Source organism: Nelumbo lutea, chromosome 3, assembly GCF_056320005.1.
Source record: "Nelumbo lutea isolate HS-2025 chromosome 3, American lotus-T2T, whole genome shotgun sequence".
Classification (NCBI taxonomy): Eukaryota; Viridiplantae; Streptophyta; class Magnoliopsida; order Proteales; family Nelumbonaceae; genus Nelumbo; species Nelumbo lutea.
In genome coordinates this window covers 117,013,336-117,027,831 of record NC_142686.1, presented here as the reverse complement: position 1 = coordinate 117,027,831, position 14,496 = coordinate 117,013,336, and the positions used below count along the sequence as shown (strand labels likewise).

At 38.0% G+C, this 14,496-nt stretch overlaps 1 protein-coding gene across 2 annotated transcripts; it reads right to left on the bottom strand.

The window, feature by feature from the left end:
* Positions 1–1,354: 1,354 nt before the first annotated feature.
* On the bottom strand, positions 1,355–6,593 carry LOC148867936 (putative cyclin-B3-1). Of its 2 annotated transcripts, none has more exons than XM_088975460.1 (8): positions 6,107–6,593; positions 5,678–5,780; positions 5,416–5,516; positions 2,368–2,527; positions 2,195–2,253; positions 2,023–2,119; positions 1,698–1,876; positions 1,355–1,607 (listed from the first exon to the last, which is right to left on the bottom strand). In XM_088975460.1, exons 3-8 carry the CDS (start codon positions 5,433–5,435, stop codon positions 1,499–1,501), a joined length of 624 nt encoding a protein of 207 aa, XP_088831586.1. In that variant the 5' UTR covers positions 5,436–5,516; positions 5,678–5,780; positions 6,107–6,593; the 3' UTR covers positions 1,355–1,498. The 2 variants fall into 2 exon arrangements, with proteins under 2 accessions (XP_088831586.1, XP_088831588.1); XM_088975462.1 differs by having other exon boundaries at positions 6,131–6,593.
* Positions 6,594–14,496: the final 7,903 nt, after the last annotated feature.

The following is a 14,496-nucleotide window of genomic DNA, read 5'->3' as shown; positions in this document are numbered from 1 at the left end:
TAACTAAAGGAAATACAGTAACATCAGCCAGTTAGCAAGGAGATAAAGGAAGTGAAGAAGAATGGGAAGCCGAAGCTTCCTATTGTATTATAGAGCTAGATGAGCATGGCTGCTCTATTGAGGATTATTCAACGGTATCGACACCAAATCCTGGAATAGTTGACTATAGCCGAGATTGGATCGTAAATTCTATATGCTCAAATCATATGATAGGAGATAAACAGAAATTTGAATCTATGTCAGAATATAAAGGTAAGCAAGTTGTTACAACTAACAATGCAAGACTTCCAATCACCCATATTGGTCAAGCATTATGCATCCTGCAATTCAATAAGGAAGAAGCACAATTCCAAAATGTCTACCATGTGCCAGGTATGAAAAAGAATTTGCTATTAATATCTCAATTAACTGCATCTAGTAATTATGTAGTGTTTGGTCCAAATGACGTTAAATTATATCGGAGAATACATACACCGAAAGCACCACTTATGGAAAGACGAGAATTAGTCTATCTACGTAATACCTACTGAATCAAGTTATATAGAAAAGATTCGACGTAATGAAACTACGCATGTAAGACTTGGCCATTTGGATATAACAGGCTCAAAGTAATAATGGAAAAGTCAATGTTGAAAAGACTCTCAATTGAAAGTACGGACCGACACAGTATGTGCTAAAGCACAACCTTTGGAACTCATTCACTCTGACGTGTTTGGACAAGTGAATCAAGAATCAAACACCCGGATGCTGTATATGATAGCATTTATTGATGATTTCTCGACGTAAGTATGGGTGTACTGAAAAGAAAAATCTAAAGCACTTTCAAAGTTTATACACTACTGGAAAATTTATCTATAGAGGCGGCCATAACTGCCTCTAAAAACTTAAAAAAATGCCTCAAAAGTTATAGAAGGCAGCCAAGTAAGTGCCTCTAAAAGTCCTATTGTTTAATGTTTTAAAAGCACTTGATTGAACATTAGAGTCAGATTAATCAATTCGTCTATAAATTGGATTTTTAGAAGCACATACAAATGCCTCTATTGCATTGACGCTAAAAGTCCTATATAGAGACAATTAAAAGTACCTCTAAAACTTCAATTTAAAAGCACATTTAAACACCTTTAAATGATTTTGCAACAATTTTATATACCTTTAAAAGAAATCTAAGAAAAGGAAAAATCTATATGATTTAATATTTAGAGGCACTTTTTGGCTGCCTCTAAAGATATATGCTTTAATATTTAGAGGCACTTTTGGCCGCCTCTAAAAATGATCCAAAGTTTTTTTTAAATATTGATATATTATAAATATATCAATATTTAAAAATTCCAATTGATACAATGGAATGAAAATATATTCAATCAAAACATAAAATCTATATGAAAATGTATATATATATATATATATATATATATATATATATAATCCAAAAAATACACCTTATCCATAGAATTCCAATTGACTTCCATCATTTTAAGAACAAAAAAAAAAACAAAAATCAAATTCGAATACGACTTTGATCAGGATGCAAGCATTTTTCATATGTTACTTTCAATTGTCCCCTTGCAGCAGCCTTCTGGAATTTCAAAATCATATCTGCACATTCTCTGCATATGAAAGCCCAAACAAATGCAATTCAATGCTTACTCATTGCACATCCAACACAGTTACGTGCACCTAAAAGATTAAAAGCACACCTGAGTTCTAATTCTTCATAGTGTGCATGTCTGCTAAGTAGTGTAGTCCAACCAGGGGCTATTTGCAGTGTACATCGTGCAACATATATAGCTGATGCACATAGAAAGGATGGTTTGAATTTCAAAGCTTCATATTCAACTAGGGACAGCTCAATAAGGTAGAAAGCGAGATGTTCAAGCTGGTCAAGAACCCAAAGAACAAAATTAAGTTTCCATAATTTTTGTTGCAATAATCAAATGGACCTTTTGAATGTTATCAAGAAATTTGCACCAAAGTCCAAACAAAGACAAGGTAAAGTTAAAATTCAACAATTGTATCTTGGACCTTAATATCAGACCGAGCAGCCTTGAGAAACCTTAACATGAACACGTATGGTGTTGGCACATTCAGACGGAACATCAACTTCTTGAGAATATGACTCCTGAAGAGGAGCAAATTTACTACTTTGTTAAGACAAAAACAAGATAGTTGGGGAAAATAAACTTAAGATGCAAACCATTGAAGCATTTCATTTCTTGTGTATGAATCAGCTGAGATGCTAATCAAATCCTTGACCTGTATTAATTAGAAAAATTAGTCAAAACATAAATTATTTTGTTCTCGGTAGCATATAAATTAATTTAGAAAATAGATCATAAAAATCCTTTAGACATGGACAGGTATATGTACCTTTGGATGCCAAAAGTCCTCATATTTTGATGCCAGCAACAGTGAAGTTAGGCCAACCAACTGCATTTCCTTCTTTGTAATTATATACACAGAAAGAAATCTGTCCAGCAATGCCACCATGAGAAACAATGTTTCTTGCATCAGTCCAAAGTATGTCTCCCTGCAAATACCATTCATTTCTGATTAATGAGTTAATGGATTTCATCTCCAACAATCCTTATTAGATACCTGTAGCTCAAAGTACGTCTCCCTGCAAATACCATTCATTTCTGATTATGAGCTTGATAATTAATTGATGCTTTGTCTCAATATGAAGAAATTTAATCTTGGAAGCCATTAGGCAATTTCATTCATTCAATGCTTATTTTATGTTTTTATCATAAAGAAACCAAAAAGGTCTATAGTAATTAGTGTCAATCATCCGATACTATATATGTTCATTTCAGAAGTCAATAGAATATTATTGAACTAGACTCATAAAGAGTCTTATATACTTTCTTTGCATTAGTGTTTGGTGGGTCCAAATGTCTTCACATTTTCATGGGGTCTTAATTAAATTAAGGAAATAAACCCGTGGAAACCCTTGAAAGAAACCCTGAAAGTATTTCATTAGAAGACACAATATTGCTCAAAACAAGTGGGAGTAGACCAATATACTATTCAGATCACCATACAAACTCATACAATTCATCTATCCATTTTCAATTTGCCCAAATCTGATTTGGTGTTTTTTTTTTTTTTAAATTAGTTGGTTAAGGGTCCTGCGAGTTCCAGCACCATGGATTCCACAATCTATTTCTTATGTAATACAATGAACAGAATTTTGTTGATTGTGCTTCTCGTATTCAGATTCCAGAGTTATAGATAAATACTACCTTCGTGGTTATATAGTTTGGGACTTCTATCTGATCTTCTGATCTTCTAGTTTATTGTATAGTATAATATTGAACCACAAAATAATCTGTAGAAATAAAGTGTATTTCAAAATCAGCTAATTTACATTGCCATGTGAAGAATGACCCTTTTGGATTTCTAAACAGAGTTCAGAAGGCAAAGCATGGATTTGGCATGCGGGTTCCAAGAGTCCTGTATAAATGATGGTCTTGCTAGGTCTAATAAGGCTTCAGCTTCTATTGATGATATGGGGAAGAAGTTGAAGTAATTCCAAGGGTCCTGCACAAATGATGGTCTTGCCAGGTCCTGGTCCAGTACAGCTTCAGCTGCTATTGATATGGGAAAGAACTTGAAGTAATTCTATGAGTCCTGTGCAAATGATGACCTTGATGGATCCACAAAGACTTCATATGCTATTGATATAGGTAAGAACTTGAGGTAATTCTGAGAGTCCTGCACAAATGATGGTCTGGCTGGGTCCACAAAGGCTTCAGATGCCATTGATATGGGGAAAAACTTAAAGTAATTCTGAGAGTCCTGTGCAAATGATGGTCTTGCCATCTTGCTGAATCCACTAAGGCTTCAGCTGCTATTGTTGTGGGGAAGAAATTGAATTAATTTCGAGAGTCCTGTGCAAATGATGGTCTTTCTGGGTCAACCAAAGCTTCAGCTTCTACTAATGTGGGAAAGAACCGGAAGCAGAGAAACATTAGTACCCCTACCTTGTACCAACCTAAGTGAGAATTAGTTCAGCCAGAATTCTGCATTTTCCTAAGAAATTAAGCAATAGCTTGTGTGATAGAGAGCACCCCCTACTAAGCCAAACATTGGGCAACCACCGCTGGTCCTAAATCAAATTTACAACCCACTCTTGATGTTGAAATTTCAATACTAGAAAAATGACCCTTAGACCCATAAAGCAACAAAAAAAAAAAACAAATTCAATATTCTAACTGACACTCTAAGAATTCTCTAAGCTTTCATGTATGTTGTTGTATGTTGTCATGGTAGCTCAGCAAAGAGATTTTAGTTATTAATTTAAAAAACATATTACAAGTGCTTTAACTTGTATACTCTCCATGCAATTATAAAGTTGATGTTTAAGACATTTGAACATGTATATATGGACATATACTGAACCTCCACAGCTACTACTCCCAAGAAATCCAAGTAAAAGCATGGTGCCAAAACTTAAATACATAAAAATGCCAGCAAAGAAGGAAAGTTCTAGAAAATTTACATGAAGACAGAGGGCTACTAATAGCTTGAAGGCAATTTGTCCCTAGAAAATTGATTGTGAAAGGGTCCCTCAAACTAGTTTATAGAACTCTAGCTTGAAGGCTTCAGCTAACAAACTGGATTCGATTCAGCAAATTGATTGAGTATGATAGCAGAGCCATATGAACAAGAGAACATAATACTATAAACTAAAACAAAACCTCATGATGTACGTAGCTCAATTACTTCAGTTGGTTACATAAGTCCCACTTCACTATGCCACCCTATTAGGAGCCATATCATCTACTAAGTTCAGATTCCTTAAATTTTTTTCACAAAACCTTAATCATTTCCTTTTTTGGCGTAGATAACTGGTAATATCACTTCTATTATGTAGCAAATTTATTAAGCAAAATAGAGAGTAGCCAATATAGAAGTAGAGGTTCTTTTTTTTCTTATCCCAAGAGATTATTCACAAAAAACAAACTGCATTGCTGCTCAGAAATAATCTTTCACCAAAGAGCTACAATATGTAAACGCACACGAGGATCCTTCATAGAGCAAAACTATGCCATCTGTTGAAAAAAAAGGTCAAATGCACAAGAATATTAAAACAAGCATACTGTAGATACAAACAAAGGGAAGGTTACAAATTAAAAAGAAAAGAAATAAGCAAGACAAGGCTCATGAATTGGATTCCTAAACATAGATACAAACTTGGAATTCAGGCAGATATTATAACATCTAAGCTCCAAAGACAAACTAAAACATTGATACAAACAAAGGGAAGGCAAACTATCCTTTTCTATGCAGATCTGTTAGAGAAAAAAAAAATATGTGATATTAGAATAATGTCAGCAATCAAAATTTGAGAGACAATCATTTTTTTGACCAATAGATATGAGACAATCTTTTTTGGCCATTGGATATACATACCTGAAGTCCACGGACTCCATCTGTTACCATTAGAGTTATCATCCCGTAATCTAAATGAGCAGAAGCACCATATGTTCCATCACTGGAAATATCCATTCCACCTGAAATCAAAATTTAAGTGTACTATAAAAAATTATAGGATTTCATGAAACAATTAATATTCGTTAAAAAAAATAATTAAATAAACCCATAGAAGCAGAAAATTTGCACGGTAGAAGTACCAAGCGAATATAAAAGAGGAAAAACAAAAGAATCAATTTACCAAAGGGAGCTTTTGCATCACACGTATACACCCCCAATGCAGGAAGCATCAAAAGTGGATCCTAACTTTCACGGAACTTCCCCGAATCAATATCACCTTCACTCTATTAAAAGAAGATAATCAGATACACAAAAAATCAGAGTCTATATCCCAATAAATTAGTAAATATATAATCACGCCTATCCAAAATATCACTATAATCCAAGTCCTATACCACTACCCAAAATTTGATTTCTGATCCAGAAATCTTGAGCCAGGAGCTACATATCCATAGTCCAAACTTTCACAAGTTACTAACAATACACGGTTTTCTCAATAAAACCCGATTGGAGGGAGAAACAATAGAGGAAATATCCCAAGATAAAAGAAAAAAAATAGAAACCAAAGCCAAATCTTTAAGGATTTTTGAGGCAAGCCTATGAGCAATACCGTGAGAATCATGAAGAATGATACCGTTTTGAGGAGTGAAGCCGTTCTTCACAAACGTTGTTCTCCTCAACATCCTGAACGGAGATTTTCAACCAAGAGGGTGGAGTCCTCTTGTACGACAGAACTGATGAAGATATACCCTTACCACGACTGTGCATACGACCCATGTTGACGACGTTGGAGTTGCAGCTCCCTCTTATCTCTTTCACTCTCTTTTGAAACGAGCACGAGCAGAAACCCTTGGCTTGGCTTGGAGAAGAGGCGAAGAGTCAATCGTTTGTTCGATATGAAATTTAGCTTTCGCGCGTGATGGTTTTGGGTGCCGATCCGGAGGCAGTTTTTTGACACTTTTTTACATGATACGGAGGCAGTTTTTTGGGGCCGCCACGTGCCAAGTGCCTCTAAATATAATAATTCGAGTAGTGATAGAATTTAAAGAGAAATCGAAAAAGAAGTAAGGTATAAAATAAAGCGCCTCGAGGAGAATATACATCAAAAGAATTCTCAGATTATCTGAATGTAATAGCTGAGAGAAAGAATCGGCATTTAGCTGAAGTATGCAGGAGCATGTTGCATAGTAACACAATTTTGGGCAAAAGGCATGAAGACTACAACACGTTATCAATTGGCTATCGCATGCATCACTTGGCTTTCTCTCACCATATGAGAAGTTATGGAATTGTCGACCCACAGTAAGTTACTTTTGCATATTTGGTTGGATATGCTATGTATTTGTGCCAAACCATCTACACAGCAAATTCAATAAGAAGGCTATTCGGTGTATATTCCTTGGTTATGATAGTGAAGAAAAGGATCGAGGTGCTGTGATCCGAATACCAATCGTTCTTATACATCTCGAGATGTGGTATTCAATGAAGCTACAACTTGGTGGTTATCTAAGAGAATTATACTACCTAATTCTGAAATTATGAAAGAGAATTTACAAAAGAAGATAAATGAGAAAGAAGATTTAGAGCCCCAACCTAGCTCATCTGATACTCAAAAATCTACAAGACCTTCGAGCATTGGTGCTCATGAGCAAAAGACAACTGAAGATATAGACCAAATCAGATGGAGGAGTTAGAGAAACAACCAAGACAAGAATTACGAAGGTCAACTAGGGTTAGACGCCCTAAACCTAAGTATATAGACGTTGTACTCGTTAAAGAAGTTAGCAACTTAGAACCAACCAGTTATGAAGATGCCTGTCTAAGTGAAAGATGGAAAATGGCAAGAAAAGAGATTCAAAGCCCAAAAGAAAAAGACGACTTTGGATGATTAGCAAGAGAGAAATTGTTGTTGAAGGGGAGAAATGAAAGAAGTTAGCACCGATTTCTTTAATCGGTTACAAAATCGACTTATATTTTTTGGCTATTAAAGGACCCACGTGGTCCATGTAAAAATCATTAAAACGTTACGAACCGCCTCATGTAAGGTGGTTAGCCCAAATATAAATAGGGGATCACCCCCTATGGTCGTATACAAGTGTGTTGTAGTAAGGGTGCAGTGTAGTCTCGTGGTGAGTAGCCTCCAAACAAGATTGGTAAGTTTCTGTAATTTATAAATTGAAGTAGTATACTTGTATGTATCATTAAAAGCTTTGCATTAATAATATGCATAGCTATTTCCAGTTATAGTACATTTACTTCTCTTTGTTTTTCTTGTGTAGGCCCATTTGCTTGTTGCATTTCTACATCCCTTAATTGGAGATCCCCGATTCGTGGGGTGGTTCATGAAGTTGCTAGTTTGTGGGATGGACAAAGGTACAAGTCACATGGTCAAGTAAATTTATTGAGTTAGTGCTTAAGTTGGTATCTGATGTAACCGTTTTTGGCCACATACCAATGTTTTGTGATGTAAAAATTTTTTGGCTAAGTACCTCGTTATTTGGCCCGGTGGTGGCGTGCCTTATTGATGAGCTACTTGGTGGTGAACTGCCTGGTGGCGAACTGCCTGGGGTGAACTGTCTGGTGGCGAACTGTCCGGTGGCAAACTGTCTGGTGACGAACTGCCTGATGGCGAGCTCCCTGGTGGTGAACTGCCTGGTGGCAAACTGCCTGGTGGCAAACTGCCCGGTGACGAACTGTCTGGTGGCGAACTGCTTGGTGGCGAACTACCTGGTGGCGAATTGCCTGGTGGCGAACTGCCTGGTGGCGAACTGCCTGGTGGCGAACTGTCCGGTGGTGAGCTGCTCGGTGGCGAACTGCCTACTAGGCGGCCGGTGACTTAGAGAATGCTGGAGCTCCCTGGTGCGGCGCAATCCGACTGTCCTTAGCATGACGTGGTCTTCTTTCCTTTGTAGGCAACGAGAGCTGAGGGACCTGCGAGAACTTCATATTTTCCTCCTCTTTGTAGGTGGCGGGAGCTGAGGGACCTCCAAGAACTCCACTTTTCCTCCTCTTTATAGGTGGCGAGAGCTGAAGGACCTACGATAACTGAATCAGAGGTCCCGGGGGTATTCTCCCGGCGGGGGCTCTCCGACGCTTAAGTTAGCACTCTTATTGTAGAGAGCTTTGAAGATAATATGAGAGAGCTAGAGAGCAGGGGTTACTTCCCTTTCTTCCTCCCCTTTCCCTTTTGAGGGGTGAGGTCTTTATATACCGGAGTCCTCGCGGGTTAGGTGGGTGAAAAGCCTCCAAACGGTAAGACTCGTCGCATCCTGTCAGAACCGGAGTACGGTGGTGAATTCCTCGAGGTCGTCAGGTTGGCGCTTGTGTCAGGCGGCCAGGTCGACGCCTGGGCTGGGTTGTTGGGGGGGCGCCTGCGTTAGTCGACGGGTCAGTGTCTGGGCCAGGTCGTCAGGTTGGCGCCTGTGTCAATCGGCGGGGTAGTGTCTAGACCAGGTCGTCAGGTTGGCGCTTGTGTCAGTTGGCGGGTCAGTGTCTAGGCCAGGTTTGTCGGTGGGCGCCTTATGGGCGGCTTGGCCGGATCATGTGCTAGGCTGGTCCAAGTCAGCCAGGTCGCGTAGGCCGCACGCAGTTCGCAGGCCGCACGCTAGGCTGCGCGTGGCGCCATACCGGCCAGACTGGTGCCCGGGTGGGTTACCAACTTCGTAAGTTTGTTGACTGGGTGTTTTCTTAATTGTCACGAGGTGCCACATGTCACAATTTCACTGGAGGGCCAAATCTGCCCTCATCAGTATCTTTCCCATACGCATTAGAATCAGTTTTTTTTTTTTTTTTTTTTTTTGTCTTGAATTAAAATAAGGTGGTTCTTTCTTCTAATTTTCTTTAGCTGGAATGTAGGAGATAGAAAGCAAATCAAAGCAAATTAGAAATAAATAAGGGGGCAGGAGATATCCTTGTCTCAATCCTATGGTGGAAAGAAATTTCTTGCTTTATAGGTGGGTTGAGTTCAACCAAAGCATTTCTCACCTTCTTAACTTATGGTTTGTAATGCATGATTTTATCCAAGGGAATAAAAAAATGAAATAAATTAAGGTTGAAATTTTGATTTCAAGACAGATGTGGGGCCTAACCCCTTCCACACTCGTAGCCTAGTCCCAAGCCTATGCTAGTTATAAACAGTTATAGAACCTTATTAGGGATTTTGGAATACACTTCTCATGTTCTCATAGACTAAATGTTTTACAAAATCCTCTCCCTACTTTTCTACCATCCATCATTTTTCCTAATTTATTGCACAAAAGTTATGTGGTGACTCCCTTTAGATCCCTCCATCAGACGAATTTGGATTTTCTGCACTCACTTTGGTGTGGGGTCTGGTGTACTTCCAATCAGATTCAATCATGTCACACGTTACATGCTTTCTCATCTCATATGTATGGATTAAGTTAAATGATAAATTTGGAATGTTATACTTTCAATTTTTTTTTTTTGAAATTAATAAAAAGGAAAGTTGACTGCAGACTAAACAAAACAAAACATGAAACTCAAGCAAAGGGCTTGCTTTCCAAACCCTAAATGAACAGAGGCTATTAACAAGAAATTTACAGGAATAGGTCAGTCTTTGGTCAAGAGGCATATTCTTCTTTGTTTCATTTTCCTCTCCTTTGGGCAGCATTAACAAGATTCTCTTTCTTCTTTAGATTTCAGCCAAAGGCAAAAGCCATTTATAAGAAATCATTTGATTTCATTTGTGTTCTTCTTCTTCTTGTTTTTCTTCTTTTTTTTTTTTCTTCTTCTCATTTGATGACACTGATTTTTACAAGTGAAACAATAGCAACAGTATTCTGCAACATCAAGCTACAAAAAAATTTCCCTGGGACCCATTTGAGATATTAAAACTCTTCAAAGAAACTATAAGTTGTTTTTGCAAAACTAACACCCTTGCAAAACGATTTTTGTCCCTTGGATCTATTTGCAAAGCAATTTCCTGCAAATCTCTTGTTAATGGTGCCCAAAGAAGAAGAGAACAAAACAATGAAGAAGAAATCTCATTTCCTACAAAATGAATTCCGCCTCTTGATTGAAGAACGATTTGTTCCTGCAAATCGCTTGTTAATGGCATCTTTGTTGGGTTGACTGAAGAACGATATATCCGGCCTCTTGATAGAAGAACGATTGAAAAATGATCTGTTGTTAGAAAATGTAATTTAGGCCGAGTATCAATTTAATACCCGAGCTTTAAAAAGGCAACAATTTAAAATCTAAACTTTCATTTTGTAAGAATATAGTACTTACAGTCAATGGACCCTCAGTTATGTATATCACGTGACCTCATAAAATGTCAAAAATTACAAGCTCTAACAGATATCCCAGCACGGGACAACAAGGCGAAGATGACGACGACGATGATGACGAGGAAAGCCTGAGCATGAAATCAGGAAAGGAACCATCTTGTCTGATCGATTTTTGGATGCAAGAGGCCGTAAAGGAGATCAATGCTACGTTTGAAGCCGGGGAATCTTCTCCACCATGGCATACCAGTGACATCGAGATCGGCGGGCATATTTTCGACTTCGTGCTCGCCGCGTAGGACGCTTCGACGTCATCGTTGCTCTGGGCTGTGACGCTCTTGGATTCGCATCCGGATGTACTCGCGAAGGTCCGAGTAGAGGTTTTTAGTATCTGGTATCCAGAATCTGACACACTCATTAACGGCGGAGCAGTTGACGGAGATGAAATACACCCAATCAGTGGCCAGAGAAATCCTCCCATCTCTCTCCATTCGCCTTCCTCGTCACCTCATGCCTCTCGTATATCTTTCAATCCCTCTCTCAAATCATCCTGTCTCTCTCCGTCTCTCATTTGGATTCCTTCCGAGAGTCCCCGCTCCCTTACATTGCAGGGTTTTTGGTTTTCTTCGTTCTGTCATTGATCGCCGTTGAGATCTGCTACAGCTACAGGTCGAGGAAATGTGAGAATCCGGGAGGCAAGGGGTTGAAGAAGGCCAGGGAGAAAGGGACCTACCTAGATTGCATATATTTGCATTGTCAAATTAATTCTTGAGGACATTTTAAGTAAATAAAGCCAAGAAACGGTGTAAACAAAGGCGCAAATTTGCCTTCTTCTGACTTGTTAACATCACCGGCATTATGAGAAAATGTTTTCCCCTATATTTAAAGGAGGAAATCCACCTTTCAATAGTGTATAAGAAAGCCACGTGTCCAAGGTTTCCAAAGCTGATTGCGTGGTTTTAATATCTACGGTGGAAAGGAGGCTTTCAACTCGACCTATTTTGCCCGCTTTTCATTTATACTTTTTTCTTTTTCCCCAGATTTACTGATCTTGGATGTCATTCTTCTTCTACTCTACAGAGGTGTATGAACAGGCTATAAAATACGAGCACGGATCGTTCATAATGTCGAGCGGAGCGTTAGCCATGCTCTCGGGAGCGAAGACAGGTCGCTCCCCCAGGGATAAGCGTGTGGTGAGGGACGAAACAACAGAAGATGAGCTTAGGTGGGGAAAGTAAGTCGGTTTCTCTATTATCTTCCTGGTTTCCATTTCCTTGGTAGTTTAGCCATTTCTGTGATTTCTTCAGACTCGACTTTTTTTTTTTTTGAGAAAATTCCCGATAGTTAGGGCTGTTCACAAATAAATCCAAACTTACCAAGCCCGACCTAACCTGAGTTGGCTGGTTTTTTTTCACTATCGATCGGTTTTAGATTGCAAAAATGAACAAACCATCCAAATCGAGTTATGTGAAAAAATATATATTCTGAAGAAATATCTGTTAAATATAGATATTTTAGTTTTAAATAATAAATATATATCTGAAAAAATATATATTCTGAAATATATCAGATATATATTTTCGAAATATATATTTTTAGAAATTAGAAAATATATATTTTGATATATTAGTATATATGTTTTGGTTTTAAATATATATTTCCAGAAAATATATTCTAAAATATTGCATATAATATTAACACTTTGACTTCATGTGCATTATGCAAACTTGGAGTTGGTTGAAATCCAAACTGACCCAAACCGACTCAAATCGACCAAGTCGGTTTTACTTAATAGATGGCCGATTTCGGTTTGGTCTATAGGTAACCCGACCAGGTCGGGTCGGTTGAAAAAATACTATTAAACCGTTCCAATCCTACCCGTGAACAGCCCTACCGATAGGTACCCTGTACTTTATCGAATGGTTGATAAAGAAAATTAGATAACACTTGAAGGGTATTTTTATCTTTTTGCTTGTCACTCAGTGACTGATTAACGCCGGATACTAAACCATCGCAAAATGAAAGTTCGAATACTAGATTATCACGTTTTAAAATTCGAATACTAAATTGACACTCAATCTAAAGTACAAGATATACTTACGGAGAATTTTCCCTTCAAAAAATTAAATTTTGGGGATATAACACCCCAAACTTATTGTTTAATTTAATCCACACATGTGAGATGGAGAGGCATGTAACGTCTGATGTAGTTGAATCTGATTGGAAGTGCACCATGCCCCGTACCAAAATGAGTGGAAGAAATCCGATTTCCACACTATTACACCTTGCTATTTGCCGCCTTTCTCAATCACAATCACTTTTAATGATTTAGTTGCTTATTTAGGTGCCATGAAAATTAAATGTGAAGGATTTGAGAGATTGAGAGATTTGAGATGATTTTTCTTGGTGGTTGAGGGTGTGAGTTCTAAGTTCGGGGACAAATGGTGAAAATACAAGAACAACAGTTTAAAAAGACATGGCAATTTGTGAGGGTTAGGGCTCAATTTGACCTAAATACCCTGCCTATGAAATGTTTCTTATTCAAATAGGGATGACTCCGATCCTCAAAATGAGACCTAATTTTTAACTCTTGTGGATGTTAGAAACTTGGAATGGGGGATGTCTCCAAGCCTTTTTGGGGACAACTCATTGAGTCAATGTTGTCGAACTGATTTCTGCCCGATTTTTGGGAATGTGTCAAGTCCCTTCAGGGGATGATGGGGATGATTCCATCATCCACAAAATGCAAAATTTAAGATGGACACATATATGGGACGTCTCTAATACCACTGTGGGACATATCTTACAGCTCACAAAGAGGTTTTAGCTTAATAGTCATGTGGAAGAGCATTCAAGTGTTTTTCAGATTCAATGCAAACAAAATTAATCCATCAAATCTCAACTCACGAACGCAAAATTTCCAACTAATTCGTTCAATAAGGATTAATTATGCCAAGTTATCTCATAATTGTTCAAAATCCATCCTCATTTAATGGTTTTGTAGAAATATGTTTTGTATCTACGAATTCAAGTTTTTTTGACATATTTTTGAACATGATCCCTCATGAAATGGTGTCTAATCTTGATGTATACTTGATTCTTGTCTCATCTATAAGACTTCTACATAAAGAGGACCCAAACCGTCGTCCGGAAGATTACTTTCTGAACAGAGCAGATTTCTGGGTACACATGGTAGGTTTACCCTTAGCCTATCTAAATTCTAATGCAGTGAAAAAATTGGCATCAGAACTTGGGAGCCCATTTGAGCCAGATCCAAAGGATGTTTCAAAGTGGAGCCAATATGCTCGTATCAGAATATCCATTGTTGTGACTGAACCAATTAAGCAAGAAGTTCCCTTTATGCTGCTGAACGGGAAAACTATCTTGGTGGATGTTCAATATGAGAGACTTCCTAGGTATTGTATGTTCTGTGTAAAAATTGGGCATGGAGTTGAAAGTTGCAGAACTAAACATCTCCTTCAAGCAATTGAGGATAGTAAGAGTCAAGACATGAAAGGAAAATTAAAGGCCCTCTTAATAGATAGAATTACTAAGGAGATCCGGGCCAATACAGTCCAACGTTCTTCTTCTAGTAAAAAGAATTTCAACCTGAACTGTGATAGAGCAAGGGATTCAGGATAGCAAAATCCGGTAACAACCCCACCGGATCCTTCACCGTTGGCCATTCAACAGGGGACTAGGACAGATGTGAACTCTCACGATTGCACTATCCAAAATGAAGGTGGAATTA

What these genes read in the sequence shown, in the direction of transcription:
- LOC148867936 (XM_088975460.1), bottom strand. Translation starts at nt 5,435, where the DNA reads ATGGAGTCCGTGGACTTCAG. An exon ending in ATGGAGTCCGTGGACTTCAG is followed by an intron (nt 2,528 to 5,415) that starts GTATGTATATCC and finishes TGGTATTTGCAG; the next exon opens with GGAGACATACTTTGGACTGA. An exon ending in AGGACTTTTGGCATCCAAAG is followed by an intron (nt 2,254 to 2,367) that starts GTACATATACCT and finishes TAATTAATACAG; the next exon opens with GTCAAGGATTTGATTAGCAT.